General features: G+C 46.8%; 1 protein-coding gene across 6 annotated transcripts in view; it reads right to left on the minus strand.

Moving 5' to 3' along the window:
- Positions 1 to 17968, minus strand: part of ripk1l (receptor (TNFRSF)-interacting serine-threonine kinase 1, like) — a 95377-nt gene that overhangs the window by 67040 nt on the left and 10369 nt on the right. For all 6 annotated transcript variants that reach the window (XM_070880379.1, XM_070880376.1, XM_070880377.1 and 3 more), the window contains exons 2-4: positions 11436 to 11659; positions 6338 to 6491; positions 857 to 994 (exon numbers count right to left, since the gene is read on the minus strand). In XM_070880379.1, coding sequence (XP_070736480.1) covers positions 857 to 994; positions 6338 to 6491; positions 11436 to 11638 — 495 coding nt within the window. In that variant the 5' untranslated portion in view covers positions 11639 to 11659. The remainder of the gene's footprint in view (positions 1 to 856; positions 995 to 6337; positions 6492 to 11435; positions 11660 to 17968) is intronic.

Here is a 17968-nt window from a genome sequence, read left to right on the forward strand (position 1 = left end):
CACCCCTGACCCCCCTCTCCTCCCCCACACACCCCCCCCTCTCACCCTGACCCCTCTCCCACACACACCCCCCACCCTCACCCCCTGACCCCCTCTCCACACACACCCCCCCCCACCCCTGACCCCCTCTCCCACACCCCCCCCCACCCTGATCCCCTCTCTCCCCCACACCCCCCACCCCTGACCCCTCCCACACACCCCCCCACCCCTGACCCCCTGTCCCACACACCCCCCCCACCCCTGACCCCCTGTCCCACACACCCCCCCACCCCTGACCCCCTGTCCCACACACCCCCCCCCACCCCTGACCCCCTGTCCCACACACCCCCCCCCACCCCTGACCCCCTCTCCCACACACCCCCCCCACCCCTGACCCCCTCTCCCACACACCCCCCCCACCCCTGACCCCCTCTCCCACACACCCCCCCACCCCTGACCCCCTCTCCCACCCCCCCCCCACCCCTGACCCCCCTCTCCCACACACACCCCCCCCCACCCCTGACCCCCTCTCCCACACACACCCCCCCCCACCCCTGACCCCCTCTCCCACACACACCCCCCCTCACCCCTGACCCCCTCTCCCACACACCCCCCCCACCCCTGACCCCCTCTCCCACACCCCCCCCCCACCCCTGATCCCCTCTCCCACAACCCCCCCACCCCTCTCCCACACCCCACCCCACATCCTGAACCCCCCCCGCACCTGCCCGCTCCCCCGTAAATATCGGGGCCCAAGAGTCAGTCTTTGGGCGTTTGAATTAATTCAACGTTTGCACACTGGATGGGAAAGCCCAACACTCATTTGTTTTTAAGTACATTGCAATGTATACAATTATTTTGTGGCTTTATTTTTTACCTTGACGTGATAATTTGCATCGACCAAGATATTTTCAGGTTTTAGGTCTTTGTGCACAATATGCATTTCGTGCAAATAAGCCATCCCTTCAATGATTTCCAGAATGATTCTTCCTTTTACAGATAACGGGATAGCTACCTGGAAACACAGAAAATAGGAGCCTGATTTAAAGAAAACAAATGGTCCCACCATGTTGTAAACCCAGAGGTCGATGAAGTGTGCACTGCCAGGCTTTTGGTTATCCTGATTTCTAACCAAGATACAGTCCTGGATATTAACCGGGGTGGGTTTTGTAGGCGGGTGGGGGGGGTGGAGTTTTCCCCGCATGCCGTGGAGTTTTAACTCCACAGCATGCGTCCTCGACAGGCTCCCCTCACGGAGGTCAGCCTGATTTTTCAGGCTTGGCTTCCAGTCGGGCAGGTAAGACTCCAGAGCAGGCCGCAGGACAAAGTGCTTCCAACCCACGATCCCGGATGGGGTGTCCGATCCTGCGTGGAGGTCCGACCCCCGACGTCATTGTAAGGAGGTGGGGGGGGTGGGGGGGGGTCGAACGGGGGTCAGGGGAGCTCGAAGGGCTGGGGGGGGGGGGGGGGGGGGGAGAACTCCTGAAACACCAGAAGTGCTGTAATAGTACTTACCTTCTCCTCAAAGCTGTCCTCGCCCTCCTTCAGCTGCCGGGTTTCCCGAGGCCTGGGAAACCCGGCAGGCCAGGGTTAATCCAGAGGTTGCCAGTCTCAGTCAAAGATTTTAATTGCCAACCCGCCTCCTGGGCACATTTGGCCACAGGGGCAGCTAATTGTTAGAAACAGAGAGACTGCCGCTTGTACAGTAATGTCACCAACCGAATTTGTTGGAACTCAGCCCCATGTTCTGCGTGGTTGGCCGCGCAGGAATTAATCCCACAAACATCACAATAACCGTCTTCCTCACACGATCGCCATGTACAAACATCGAAATACCAAAAAAGTAATGCTCGACTCGGAATTAATCACTATCGAGATAGGAGAGGGTTTTTTTTTTTAAAAAGGGTTCATGGTATGCCTCAAACTTATAGCATGCATGGAAGAGTGGAGAGGACAGCTGGAGTGTTTTGGCAGAAATCTAACTTTAAGAGACAGTGGAGGTACAAGTCGGCTAAAACATGGCTGCAATATTAAAAGAAGCATGACGCTAGGAACTATCAACGAGTTAATTCAACTTCAGTTGCAGGAACAATACTCAAAGTTGTTACCAGAGATGCAAGGCTAGATATCTTGCTGTTGCAGAACAGGTGCGTAACGTTGGCACAGCGAGTCTTGGGGTCTTTCCAGAAATCTTGGTGGGGTCCTCAGCCTCTGCCGAGGAGTTTACCTGGAGGGATAAGGGCAAGGATTGCTTGTGCCAAGGCTGCGAGATCTGCCAGAGCTCAGCACAACAGGACGCTGCCGTGCTTCGGGAATAAGGTCACAAAATAAATGTTAAAGTTGTTGAAATTTATGCCTCATCTGCGTGGCCTTTTTGGGCCTCAAGTATTTTTTTTAAATACCCCTGCCATAGCAATGCCGCACACCAAAAACGAGGCAGCCCCCCTGACCTCCATCCAACGAAAATGACAGAAAATATGTCAGACAATGTACTTCCGTCATTCGGATATCGTACCTGTAATGTATTTGCTTCACGGGTTCTTTGCTTAAGGACTCATAGCAACACATTTCTATTAAGAACTAGTTGGCTTATTAACAAAGGTTTAACAATCACACGACACATTACCAGTTCATCCACTTGGCTCACAACTGCATACCTCATCGTGGATAACCTAGACCCAACTGACTGGGCATCACGTGACAGGCTAAGCCACTCACAATTCAACAGCTCTACAACTATTTTAGTTGTGCACTTTAAACAAGTGCCCCCTGAAAGGGGGAGGGGGTCACACTCCAAAAAAAACTTTTCAAGTACCCCTTGTTTTTTTTCCCCCCCGAGGGCACCAAAAACACAAATTATACAAATGCCCACTGGCTAAAGGGGGGAGGTGCACTAAAACCGACAAACATAGACAAATTAAACTTTAAGCATTAAGGATCAAATTAAAATTTGGTTGCCGGGGATGATGATGCACTCCAGTCCCTCCGGCGCCCACCTCTCGCGGAAGGCGGCGAGCGTACCGGTGGATACCGCGTGCTCCATCTCCAGGGATACCCTGGCTCGGATGTAGCCGTGGAAGAGAGGCAGGCAGTCGGGCTGAACGACCCCCTCAACTGCCCGCTGCCTGATGGCGCCCTTGGCCATGCCCGGGAGCAGTCCCACGAGGAGGCCTTCCGACCTGCCCGCTCCCCTCCGCACAGGGTGCCCAAAGATCAGGAGTGCGGGACTGAAGTACAACCAGAATTTCAGGAGCAGCCCCTTCAGATATTGGAAGAGGGGCTGCAACCTCGCACACTGTACATAAACATGGAACACGGACTCCTCCAGACCGCAGAAATTACAGGCGGCCTGGGAGCCCGTGAACTGACTTAAAAACTTATTGCACGGGACTGTTCCGTGCAATACCCTCCAGGCCAAGTCCCCAATAAATAAGGGGAGGACTCACGCGCAGAGAGCACTCCATTGGGGACCCATGCCTCCTCCGGACGGCAAGATGGTGTGCCATGGCGTGTCCGGACAGCAGACAAGGATGGTAACGTGGAGAGAGTGTGCAAGAGCAGCCCATACAGGAATCCTCTCCGCGCAAAACTGAAAGGCACAGAGGAGATTTCCCGGAGGAGGCTCAAGTTGTGAGACACCGGCTCCCGAGGAAGGTTTCGGGGCTTGGTGCCGATGAGGAATTCCATTCAACAGCTATACAAACCTGTGAGCATACTCGCAGGTGCATACATTACAGTACCCGCCCATACATGGGAGCCTTGTATTGTATTTTATCTCCGTCTATGTTCTGCATAGGTGACCAAGCAAAGAGTGTCAACAAATCCTCACAACTTTTAAAAGGAACGTAGCACTATTGCCATGGACAAACTTCAAATTGCCAACAAAAAGCACCTCTACCACACTCCCTCTAGGTAGACTCCCTAGCAGAGGCTTAAATGACCCGGTTACTTCTAGTGGGAAACTGAAGGGTTGTAACAAAGGTCAGGGGCCCAGGGGATATGGGGACAGTGCAGGAAAGTGGAGTTGAGGTAGAAGATTAGCCATGATCTTATTGAATGGCAGTGCAGGCGCGAGGAGCCGACTCCTGCTCCTAATCCCCCAACTCCCCAACTATTTCCCACCTCGCCTGCTCCAGTTCCACTGAAAAGTCAGCAGCAGGAGGACTGAAGGTCCTGGCCACTATTTATAGGCATTTGGTGAAATGGAGCACGATAGATCAGGGGACGTGGATTTAAGGAAGGTATTCACATCTGAATAACCTAGCGCACTTTTTACAAGAACATAGCATCAGTGGACAAAGGACATGCACTGGATACTGTAGATTTAGATCCCTAGAAGACAGATAAATAAGGTTCCTCGCAGAAAACTAGCTGAGACGCTCATGGAAACAAAGGGTCGGTAGCACATTGGATATAACAAATGCAGTATAATCCCACAGAAAGAAATAAGAAAAGGAAGGAATAGAAATGCTACAAATGGAAAATGATCAATTTTACTGTAAGGAGACTGAGCATCCTTCAATTCCAAACACTTGCCTTTGTGGCTTCTTACCTACATCTGCTCTCTGCTGGAGGTGACCCTTTGGAAAGTAGAATGAATATGCTGACAGATAAAGCTTAGTTTCTACATATTGCATGCATTGCATTGTCGAAAAAAACCTGTTTCCGACTGGTATAATCCAGCGGGGCAGCCCATAGAATAAAAGTAAAAGTATCTTTTGGTCCTGGAGTTGGTATGTTCCAAAACCAAAATGATTAAAGCACCGAAAGGTCATGGAACCGAAACGTTAACTCGGTTTGTCTGCCCCTCAGCAATGTCACATGAATGCAGCTGGGCTGCCAATCCTTCACTGGGTCATGATGAAAGCAGTACTGCAAGAATTGCTTGCGGCTCTCCCAGACCGCCATGTCTATCCCAGGTACTCGAGATCTACAAATTCAGTGTCAATTCCAACAGTCTGCATCGACTACTAGTACTGAAGCTTCAAACACCATTCCTCCTTCTCCCAGAGGCTCCATCTAGAATGCTGGTCCTTGTATACAGTAGTTCAGACATAGAGTTAACCATCACCTATTGAAGCAGGGCTGTTAGAAATTGAGCCACAGGAAGGCTTTGCAATTGTCCTTTGGCACCTAGGTACCAATCTTCTACAATTCTGTGCTCTCAGCAACAACTTGGGTCAATGCCAGGAGACCATGTACCCTGGTTATAAATGCCTCCACCCACAATGTATTGATACTCCATCTGATATAATGTTTGAACTTATATTGCAAAGTGGATTCAGACTGAAAAAGGCAGACACAAGCCCAGTGTATCAGGTAGTAAACTCTAGCTGACCATCTTTGCTAGTTATAACATAAGAACATAAGAATTAGGAGGAGTAGGCCATTCGGCCCCTCGAGCCTGCTCTGCCATTCAATGAGAACATGGCTGATCTTCTACCTCAACTCCACTTGCCTGCACTATTCCCATATCCTTTGATTCCCTTAATATTCAAAATTCTATCGTTCTCTATCTTGAATATACGACTGAACCTTCATAGCTCTCTGGGGTAGAGAATGTAAAAGATTCACACCCTGAGTGAAGAGGTTTCTCCTCATCTCAGTCCTAAATGGCCGAGCCCTTACTCGGAGACTGTGACCCCTGGTTCTAGACTCCCCAGCCAGGGGAAACATCCTCCCTGCATCTACCCTGTCAAGCCCTGTAAGAATGTTATGTGTTTCAATGAGATCACCGCTCATTCTTCTAAACGAGAGAATATAGCCCTCGTCTAATCAATCTCTCCTCAGAGGACAAATGACATATTTTCACCATACACCGTACATGCATTGCAACCTATGACAACAACCTGTATTTATATAGCGCCTTTAACATAGTGAAATGTCCCAAGGCGCTTCACAGGAACATTATACGATTTAAAAAATTTGATACCAAGCCACATAATTGGAAATTAGCATAAGTGACCAAAAACTTGGTCACACAGGTATGTTTTAAGGAGCATCTTGAAGGAGGAGAGGTAGAGAGGTGGAGAGGTTTAGGCAGGGAGTTCCAGAGCTTGGGGCCTAGGCAACAGAAGGCACGGCCACCAATGGTTGAGCGATTATAATCAGGAGGGCAGAATTAGAGGAGCGCAGACATCTCTGGGGGCGTTGTGGGGCTGGAGGAGATTACAGAGATAGGGAGGGACGAGGCTGCAAAGGGATTTGAAAATAAGGATGGGAATTTTGAAATCGAGGCATTGCTTAACCGGAAGCCAATGCAGGTCAGTGTATGACTGGCAGGAGCTGGAGTTATGGAGGCTGGTTTCATGCTGTCGCCCTCGAGTGTGGCAAATCATTACAAACACTGGACGCTTACACTTTTTAGAAGCTGCAGCAGATTTCCATTCTCCATGAATTCTATGACGAGCGAATAATTGCCATCTTCCAAAATAACTCCAATCAACTTTATGACCCGATCGTGATTCAATTTGTGCATCATTCTGCCTTCCTCGAGCAGAGAAGCATTGAATCTGCAAAATAGAAAGAGGAGCAAAATAAAACGCATTTCACGGTCGCAAACAAGCGGTTTGACTTTCAGATTTAAAGTAACACACTTGCCAGCTCACATAGGCTGGAGATCAGACATATTTCCAAATTCGGTCCTTTGTAATTTCTTATAACAGTCTAATTTAAAAATTAGTTTTTAAATTTAAGAATCAAAACCTGATGTTAGCGATAAAAAGATTAGTTATGTTTTGACACTAAGGGCTAGAAATTGGTCTTTTGGTGATGGCGGTATTTTTTCGGCATTTTTCGCCAAAAATACCGCTAATCACACCGCCATTTTCTAAAGGCCTAAAATTGTCAAAAAAACACGCTTAGCGGTAAAAATCGCCGTTGTACGAGGGTTTGCAGCAGAAACCGCGATCTTCGCCAACTTTAGTCAGAGGCCGATTACCGCTAAAAGACAGGTCCTGGGAGGGGGGGGGGCGGAAACAAAAAAAAAAATAGCAAAAAACAAAAAGTAAAAATCACAAAACCTTTACAAGACCCTTAACTAAGTAATCGCTGCAAAAAAATTAAAAAATAAAAACTTCAACTTACCTTTTTTGCAGGTCTTCATACGCATCGCTGTTTTTGGGCCTGCATCGCAGGCTTTTCACAGGTGTTTTTTTTCACCCAGAATACTGGTGCACCGAATGGCCAATTTAAAGCGATAGCACTCGTTTTTGTTTTGCACGCCAGCGGTCTGCTTTTCTGCGGTATTTCAAAACCGTCGGCGCAAGATTTTGGCCAATTTAGGTGAACACCTTTTCCGCCAAAAAGTCGCAGAAAAAACGGGTGCAAAGCTGACCAATTTCCAGACCAAGATTTCCACGTGTATCGTGTTTTCTTGGTCTTCTTAAAAGATTCCTTGTTTCTCAATTCATATCTGCTAGACAGTGCTGATCATCATCATGTCACTTTAGTAATACAGCGCAGTACAACATTCTGGGCTGCAGACATCTCAGTAACAACAATTGGTATCATTCTTGACCTGGTACCCTGGCCTGTGGATTCCACATATAAGAACATAAGAAATAGGAGCAGGATTAGGCCATATGAACCCTCGAGTCTGCTCCACCATTCAATAAGATCATTGCTGACTATCGATCTCAACTCCACTTTCCTCGTCCGATCTTCATAATCCCGTGACTCCCCTAGACTCCAAAAATCTATCTATCTCAGCCTTGAATATATTCGGAGACTCAGCATCCACAGCCCTCTGGGGCAGAGGATTCCAAAGATTCACAACCCTCAGTGAAGAAATTCCTCCTCATCTGTCTTGAATGGCCAACCCCTTATCCCAAGACTGTGCCCCCTAATACCAAGATCAATGCCAGTCAAGGGGAGTGAGACAGTGACATTGTCAGTTTATTTATCCTCTTAATTACCCTTTCCTCAAAAGGAAATGCCTTATGTCCACATAGTTTTCTATCTGACAAGAACGGGGCAAGCGGGGCATCGGTGGAACAGCATGCAAAAAATCTGTTGGCCCATTCTGCCAAACTTACAACTGAGAGCCAGAGTAGCTGGAACGGGAAATCCAATCCTTTGATTTTAGGAAAAACAACGGGCAAAAATTTGGCTGTCAAAATAACAGTGAGGCCGATGGCACTTGCCGTTGCTTATGGATAAATGGTCCAGCAACTTCGGGTAAAGATGTGCAGCTCAATGCAAACATTCTAAAATGGCTGCCCGAGTTACGCCGCTCCGCCATTCGCTCCCCGAAAACGGCATCTCGCTGTCTGTCTCAACGGCGAAATTCAGTAAATGTCATAAAGTTGCTGTATTTGCACATACTAAACTCGTCGCAGATATTTAAGAACATATGAAATAGGAACAGGATTAGGCCATTTGGCCCCTCAAGCCTGCTCTGCCATTCAATAAGACCATTGCTGATCTGATCTTGGCCTCAACACCATTTCCCTGCCCGCTCCCTATAACCCTTTACTCCCTTGTCACTCAAAAATCTGTCCATCTCTGCCTTAAATTAGGACTGGTAATTAGTAGTGCAAGTACTGTTAACGAGGTAAGAATTGTTAATTACTCCCATTCAACCTTTCTGTGCTGATTAACCAATACGAGGTGGATTCTCATTCCTTCAGGTTTAGAATTTTTCAGGGAGATTTTTTTAAATGTCAAATTTTAAATTTCACATTTTTTCTTACTTTTCTTCTCTCTCTCTCTCTCTCTCTCTCTCTCTATCTATCCAATCTTTCTTTCTCTCTCCATTTCTCTTTCTGTACCCGATTTAATTCACCCCCTTTAATTCACCCTACTTCGCAGTCCTTCCGCTGTTTATTTCTCAATCCTTAAATCTGATTGGTTAAAGAGCTAGCTTGCTGCTTTCCCTGTTCACTCAGGTCCCAGATGCCCTGCTTTCCTCATTGTGCCATTATCAGCTCATATATTCAGCAACTTTTCAGCAAGCCTGACTAACGACAAATGCCCTTTAGATAAGAAAGAAAAAGACAGGCTTGGATTTATATAGCGCCTTTCACAACCACCTGACATCCCAAAGCACTTTACAGCCAATGAAGTACTTTTTAAAGTGTAATCAATGTTGTAATATAGGAAATGGGGCAGCCAATTTGCGCACAGCAAGCTCCCACAAACAGCAATGTGATAATGACCAAATAATCTGTTTTTGTGATGTTAATTGAGGGATAAATATTGGCCAGGACACCGGGGATAACTCCCCTGCTCTTCTTCGAAATAGTGCCATGGGATCTTTTACGTCCATCTGAGCGCGCAGACGGGGCCTCGGTTTAAAGTCTCATCCGAAAGAGGGCACCTCCAACAGTGCAGCACTCCCTCAGCACTGCACTGGAGTGTCAGCCTAGATTTATGCACTCAAGTCTCTGGAGTGGGGCTTGAACCTACGACCTTCTGACTCAGGCTGAGGCACTGGCTGAGTTGTAGGCTATGCAAAGTTAGTACACGGAGATGCTTGGACTCGAGTTTACTCGAGTTCCCTAATCTTGGTAGCACTACTGAGGGGGATACCAAGTGGAATCTGAGGCAGAGGCTGTTTGCCTATTTGTTCAGCTGTAAATAACAACAAGAGATTGTGGGGGTGAGCGGATGACAAAGAGTGTTAAGGGTACCACATCATTTAACAGTTTTGCAACCTCAGTGGATAGTGTCTCGATTAAAGGCAGGCACAGATTTGAGAAAGAAGTTGACAACCCACAAGTGATTATTAACAGTAAATGAGCCCAACCTTCAGTGTTTGCTTGGTATTAAAAAAATCTGACTTTTACCACCTGAGCAACTGATTAATGAGAAGGGCGGTAACCAACATTCCCTCGAAGCCACGCAGCAATGGGAAAGGTCCCATGCAGGCTGCTCTCCGACTTTTCCATTGCAAATAGCCCGCGGGCACGGACATTTAAAGGGACCACGCACTAAATCAGGCCACGGGGAACAAAGCGCGGCTTACAGGGAACACTGGCGGTAACAGGCTGTACAGAGGTTACCCAAGACAAAAGCTAAAGCAGTGTCCTCCCAATGTAGATGTGAACACTATTGCCATGAGGATTCAGATTTTTTGGTTTGTTTTATGTGTAATTCCCAATGCAAAGTGTACATTACAACAGTGACTACATTTCAAAGAGTACTTAATTGGCTGTAAAACATTTTCAAACGTCCGGTTGTCGTGAAAGGTGCTATATAAATCCAAGTCTTTGTTTTCTTTCTTTAAAACTGGTCAAAGTTAAAGAAAAGCATTTTAAAAGATATATCTCATGTTGAGAACATCTATTCTTTTATGTAAGTACTTAACAGTCCATTACACAGAAATTTTAAAGATAGAATGACATTTTATTATGATACAATATAACCTATTATAAATGTGTAAAACTGTACCCAACAATAGAATTTACTCTTACTCCGTGATAGTTTTGGTGATATTTTTGTATAAACATAAAATGGAGATGAAATATCAAAACCTTTAAAAATATGGCTTATTGCTCTATAGGTTTCCCAAATTTAATTGAAATTTTCATCATGGCTTTACTAATGGCTAACTTGGTAAAGGAACTGACAGAATGGACATAATCCACGCAGATCCAGGTTTGGCCCCTGGTTTATGCACAGCAAGCTGTCCCGAGCAGTGATGGAGATACTACTTGGTGCCTCCGGGATAAAAATCGAAATCAGCCAAGGTTCCTATTTCTAATCCCCAACCAGTGAACTGTACTGGGATGTGAGTGTGTGAGTGTGTGTAGGTGTCAGGGGAGGACAGAACTGGCCTCAGAGGTATACACCCTGTGGCAGAATATCGACACTCAAGGTGGGGGGTTGGAGGGGTGGGGGAGGTAGTTCCAACTTTGGGCAATAGTTTGAAACAGGCGATCGCGAATTGGCAGCCCGTTCTCCATCCACATTGAAGTCAATAGAAATCGGCAGAGATGAAAAATGAGCTGTGATTCGCTATTGCCCGTTTTACACGATCCTCCAAAGTCAAAATTTTCGCATGCGCAAAAATCTGAATAGGCCGCGCAGCCAGTTAAAGGGACCACGCACGAAAAAAACAATGAGGGGGCACACTGTTTGAGATGCTGTTTCTCCAACAGCACTGTGGGAGTACCTTCACCACAAGGACTGCAGCGGTTCAAGAAGGCAGCTCATCACCACCTTCTCAAGGGCAATTAGGGATGAGCAGCAACGCCCACATCCCAGGAACAAATTTATTATTTTTTTTTAATTCATTGCTCCCATCTAAGGCTGATCCAGCACCGGAAAAGCTGCCCTAAAAAGTTATTTTTAAAACTCAATTTTCACCAATTCCTGTATTTCCCCCCCCCCCCCCCCCAAGAAGCGTAGAATTGATTTCTGGTATTTTCAGACAACTATGACACCATAAGTGTAAGTGAAAGTGCTTAGTGTATAATAAAAGGTACCCGGCTGTCTGTTCAGGGTACACTTACTCTGTGCGTTGTGGTCCAGTATACACGGTTTTTAGAACAACAAGTCCATGATTCCTCCTGTAGCACAGTGACACCATTCCAAAACCCCCACCATCCAAGGGCTGCTTCTCAATCAGCTCTTTGGAGTCTATGTGGATTTCGTCTAAAGACATGGTTGATCTAACTGGGCTTTCCTTCACGGCATTAACCCAGTTTTTGCTCATAACTAGTCTGTTTTTCTGTACCTATTGCCAAAGAGAGAAAGAGAGAGAGAGAGAGAGAGAGAGAAGTCAGTCCACAATTATTACCAATTAAAGCAGCATTAAAAACCACCCAAGCATAAGCCCATAACCCATCTCACTTATAGCTTTAGAAAAGCACAATTTTTTTTCCACGCCAGCCTTTCTGCAACAAGCTGTGCTACATAATATAAATTATACAGGAGTCAAGCACTCTCCCGCCCTTCAAATTGTTCCAACAGGATGGCATGCAAATTAAAGATAATTATGCATGGCATGTACCATGCAAAAACGACTCTTGTGAAATATGTGTTCCCAACACCCAGGGGGCGATCTTAACCCTGCTCACTCAGCAGAAACCTGACTGAGTGGGCAGTTAAAATCACCCTGGCTCTTACCCATCCGAAAGCCGCCATAATCGCAGAATCTGCAATTTTAACCTGCTCTCCTGAGCAGGCAGAAAGGACACCCGACAAAGCCAACAGGGTCCTTCTTTACATATGTCTGTTGCGGCCCAATGACATCATTGAGACCGGACTGTAATTTTAACTCGGGGCCCAAGCAGGGAATCCAGCTGGAGTTAGAATCGGGGCCATATATGAAGCGGGTATGGGGGGGTGGTTCAGGCACACAGGTCAGCAGGCCCCACACAATGGGCCAGAATTTGTGGTGGGTGTGATGGCATAAAAAGAAAAAAAGACTTGCATTACCATAGCGCCTTTCACAACCATTGGACGTCTCAAAGCGCTTTCCAGCCAATGAAGTACTTTTGGAGTGTAGTCACTGTTGTAATGCAGGAAACGCGGCAGCCAATTTGATAATAACCAGATAATCTGTTTTAATATTGGCCAGGACACTGGGGATAACCCCCCTGCTCTTCTTCGAAATATGCCACGGGATCTTTTACGTCCACCCGAGAGGGCAGAAGGGGCCTCGGTTTAACATCTCATCTGACACCTCCGACAGTGCAGCACTCTCTCAGCACTGCACTGGAGTGTCAGCTGAGATTTTTCAGTGCTGAAGTTGCTGGAGTGGGACTTGAACCCACAAACCTTCTGACTCAGGACAAAACTAGAACGCAAATCATAAACACTACTTTTATATTTGACAGACTAAATTATTGCCTTACAAAATCCCTCAAGTTTCCCTGGACTGCTCCTTGCTCCCAGACACAGACCCCAGTGATAGTGATAGCTCGGTGTCGAATCGTGTTTGATAACGCTCCTGTGAAGCCCCTTGGGACGTTTCACTACTATAAAAGGCGCCATATAAAATGCAAGTTACTGTTACTGTAGTCGAGTACTCGGGTGGCACTCCAGCCACATAACAGTCGCTTGGAACAGGTGCTGAAGGAGAGGCTGCTTTGTTGCAAACTGTGTGGAGTGCTCCTCACGCAAGAGGATTGGAGCAGAAGAGTAAAGATGTCTTGCTGAAATTATACAGGGCCCTGGCGAGACCGCACCTGGAGTATTGTGAACAGTTTTGCTCTCCTTACTTGCCATTGAGGGAGTGCAACGAAGGGTCACCAGACTGATTCCTGGGATGGGGGGATTGTCCTATGAGGAGAGATTGAGTAGACTAGGCCTATATTCTCTAGAGTTTAGAAGAATGAGAGGTGATCTCATTGAAACACACAAAATACTTACAGGGCTTGACAGGGTAGATGCAGGGAGGAGGTTTCCTCTGGCTGAGGTGTCCAGAACCAGGGGTCACAGTCTCAGACTAAGGGGTTGGCCATTTAGGGCTGAGATGAGGAGAAACTTTTTCACTCAGAGGGTGCTGAACCTTGGGAATTCTCTACCCCAGAGGGCTGTGGAGGCTCAGTCTTTGAGTATATTCAAGACAGAGATCGATAGATTTTTGGATACTAAGGGAATCAAGGGATATGGGGGCAGTGCAAGGCAGTGTTGAGGTAGAAGATCAGCCATGATCTTACTGACTGGTGGAGCAGGCTCGAGGGGTGAACATTCTTATGTTTTTATACCTTGGCTCCGCTTGCCCGGTTCACTGCTTGCTGGTGCCTGACATCACACGCGTTAATATCATGAGTGACACACCAAGAGTACCAGTAAGTTAGGCAAATGCTTACGTTTTCTGGTGAGCTCAGCTGATTTGTGAATTAGCTTTCCGTTTAAAGCACTCAGTGCGCACGTAATCCCCCGTTGTTTCAATGAAGGTTTCCCCCCCCCCCCCGGAGTGGCCGGGATCCAAGGGTTCCCCCCAGTCTTGACGACAACGTAGTGAAATAAAAAAAAGCATGGTGTATGTTGGAAACTTTCTGCCGCTGTGAGTTGCCTGCCTATGGGAACCTCCGTACAAACGTACCAAAAAAAGAATCGACAGCAACAAACTGCTTCGTGTGCAACTGATGCGGAAAGTGGAGGAGGTGGCAGATAAATGACTAAACACAACTTTGTGGTCGACAAACCCTGCCTATTATACTTATTCCCCGTCAACGTTGTACCACTTTACAGAGGCTGCAACTTCTTCACAACCCAGAAGGTCACATGGCTCCAGTTGGGGTGGAGTGTAGAATGTTTCAGTGTACATAAGAACATAAGAAATAGGAGCAGGAGTAGACCATACGGCCCCTCGAGCCTGCTCCGCCATATAATAAGATCATGGCTGGTCTGATCATGGACTCAGCTCCACTTCCCTGCCCGTTTCCCATAACCCTTTACTCCCTTATCGCTCAAAAATCTATCCATCTCCGCCTTAAATATATTCAATGACCCAGCCTCCACAGCTCTCTGGGGCAGAGAATTCCATAGATTCACAACCCTCAGAGAAGAAATTTCTCATGTCAGTTTTAAATGGGCGGCCCCTTATTCTAAGATTATGCCCCCTAGTTTTAGTCTCCCTCATTAGTGGAAACATCCTCTCTGCATCCACTTTGTCAAGCCCCCTCATTATCTTATATGTTTCAATAAGATCACCTCTCATTCTCCTGAACTCCAATGTGTATAGGCCCAACCTACTCAACCTATTTTCATAAGTCAACCCCCTCATCCGCGGAATCAACCTAGTGAACCTTCTTACTGATATATAATTTGATGGATTACAGCAATGGGCCTAAAGATTGAACATGGCTTTTAAATTGCTTTACTTAGCAAAGGATATGACCTGAGTTATGGTTGATGGATACATTCAAAATTCTAAATGATTCTTGAAATTATAGTATTAAATATATTGGATGCACTTTGAAATGCAAATCGCGAGTAAAAAGGGTAGTTAGTGTATAAAGTTACTTTAACTAAATTATTCTGTAAACAGTTTTTTAATTTAAAGTCATGAAACAGTGCTAGTTAGAATTTCTGAAAAGTATTTAATTTTATACACATCAAACTCAATCCAACAATAACTTTTAAACGCAATACAATTTGTAACATTTATAGCTTGAAATATAATGGGCCAGATTTTGCTCTAACAGCATCTGCCGTTAGTTAGACTTGCCCCGTACCCTTCAGATCAAAAGATAAGGGGTGTAAAGGGTGTCGCAGTTGTAGGGGGCGGACTGGTTGGACTGGGTGCTCTTTACCTTTCCACCATTATTGGTTTATATGTAATCTTCAGGGCTGCTGACTGAGGGCCATGCAGCTCTTTGTCGGCCGGCGCAGACACGATGGGTCGAAATGGCCTCCTTCTGCGCTGTAAATTTCTATGTTTCTTTGTAACAGAAAACTCAAGTACCCAGCAACCTCCTTCCCCTAAACGGCCACATATCTCAGCCAAGGCTTGGGAGTCTCTGGACCTAGATGAATAGAATCTGTGTACCTACTAATCCCTAGTCCACGTGTTTACCCACATGTGATTTACTATGCGATGGCATACAAGAAGAAGAAAAATTACTCGCTAACCATCGCAGTGATAGGCCAGTATAAAGCATGTTTCAAAAATAAATAAATGTGTTGCCAAGCACCTCGACAAAGAACAAAGTGGAATGATGTAAATGCCACAATCCCTGCGGAACTCGTCTTACTACACTTGTCTTCACTGCACTTATTGAAAAGGTTTTGCCTCGTTCGTGAATATACGATAATTGTCTTCCACATTAGTTAAGTTGCTACACTTCTCTTCGAATTAATTATTTTATATTTTTGTTGGTACACTAGTACCAAATATACCACACAGAAACTTCAGGGAAATCTACCCAATCACATCGCAGCTGAACAAAAACAAATCTCAAAGATACAACCACGAGCACTCTCTAAGCCCCCAGCTCTGATTGGGAGAAACTTTTAGAAAGTGGTGTTGCTTTAAATATTGTGAATTTGGAGAGTACCTCGGCAGAGAGATTGCCTGTACCAAAGTTACAACGCACTGATGCAGAGACAGCTAGTCCTTGACAAGCTGCGGTTGTGTATTAAGGGTCTTAAGAATGAGAGGTGATCTTGTTGAAAGATATAAGATTCTGAGGGGGCTGCACAGGGTAGAGAGAGAGAGAGAGAGAGAGAGAGAGAGAGGATGTTTCCCCTCGTGGGGGAATCTAGAACGAGGGGGCATAGTTACAGTATAAGGGGTCACCCATTTAAAACAGAGATGAGGATGAATTCTCTAGCCTAGAGAGCTGTGTAGGCCGAGACACTGAATATATTTAAGGTGGAGATAGACAGATTTTTGAACAATAAGGGAGTCCAGGGTTATGGGGAGCGGGCAGAGAAGTGGAGTTGAGGTTAAAGATCAGCCATGATCTTATTGAATGGCGGAGCAGGCTCGAGGGGCCAAATGTCCTACTCCTGCTCCGAATTCTTATGTTCAGATCTTCTTATGTTGTGCCCTGCTTGGTGCTCCTCCCTCCCCTCTTTGTGCTCCACCCCCAGGCGTGGCTGTTCTGGAGATGTGCCCTCTTTCCCTCATGCTCAACCTGCACCTCCGCTCCTTCTCTTGCTTTTTGTCCTCCAGCCCTGGTCCCTTCCTTGCTCTTGCATCAGGCCCCAGTATAGCTTCACGAGTCCCAGAAAACACACCGGGGTCGATTTAAATTTCTGGGCCCCAGCTGGTCGCCCATACCCGCGGCAAAGAGGCGGCCACGATGTTGCGGGGTGCCAAACTGACGTCCCACTGCAGCTTGGTGAATTAAGGCTGGCCAATATCAGGCCACCTCCAGCCAGGTAACTGCCAACAGCTGGGGGGGCAGGGGGGAGGCAGCGGTGGTTGTGATAGTGGGTGGGGTTCCGGGGTGGCAGAGACCCAGGTTATTTTTGTGGGTGCTTGCAGTGCACTCCTGCTCCTCTGGCCTCCACAGAAGTCATTTCAAACTTATCTCGATGGACCTCATTGGCTCTGTTGACCATGAAACTGCGCCAAACTAAATTGGCAGTGTCTGAGGCCCCAATTTGCGCCTACCACTCGAAAAGACGGGCACTTTGGGCCCTTTCAAAATATTACTGGCCACATCACCGGAGTTAACGGTGTAGTAATGCCGCTGGCCCCCATTTTGAAGCCATTACCGCCAGGTACAAGTTAAAATCATTCCTCACCCAGGTTAAAAGCAACAGCAGCCCATAGTCCCTCCAGACGTATAGACCAACTCCTCCTCAGCCTACAAGTAACATAAGAACATAAGAAATAACCTACTCCGCCATTCAATAAGATCATGATACAATGTAGGTGCACACGATACAATGTAGGTGCCCATGATACAATGATACAAATGTGGAAGTAGATGGTCCTTGTGATTAAGGCGAGTGGGACTAAAATGGATAGCTCTTTCAATGAGCCAACACAGGCACGATGGGCTGAATGGCCTCCATCTGAGCTGTATCATTCTATGACGAGGAAATGGGTTCAGAAGCCCAGCTTGGGGTTGAACAGTCTGAGAAAGGGAGTCGGGATGAGGATGGAGTTGGCGGCAAGGTTACTGAGTTTGTGGCGGGAGCTGAAGACGATGGCTTTTGCCTTTCCAATGTTTAGTTGGAGGAAGCTACAGCTCATAAGCGATGTCAGATAAACAGTGACACAGAACAGAGGCAATGTACAGGTTAGCAAAATGATGGAGAGGTAGAGTTGGGTGTCATCAGCATAGACCCCCATTCCTGTAGATAATGAGGTTGAGGGGCAGCATTTAGATGAGGAAGGAAAGGAGGCCAAGGATAGACCCTTGGGTACTCTGGAGGGAATAGTGTGGGGGTGGGAAGACAGGCCATTGCTAGATGTTCCGGCTACAATTGGATCGGGAAGAGTGGAACCAAACAAGGCCAGTCCCACTGAGCTGAACAATGGAGGAGAGGTGTTGGAGGAGGTTGTAGATGACCATGTCAAAGGCTGCAGAGGACAAGGAGGGATAATGCACCATGGTCACAATCACAGGGGATG

This window comes from Pristiophorus japonicus, chromosome 5, assembly GCF_044704955.1.
Source record: "Pristiophorus japonicus isolate sPriJap1 chromosome 5, sPriJap1.hap1, whole genome shotgun sequence".
Lineage (NCBI taxonomy): Eukaryota > Metazoa > Chordata > Chondrichthyes > Pristiophoridae > Pristiophorus > Pristiophorus japonicus.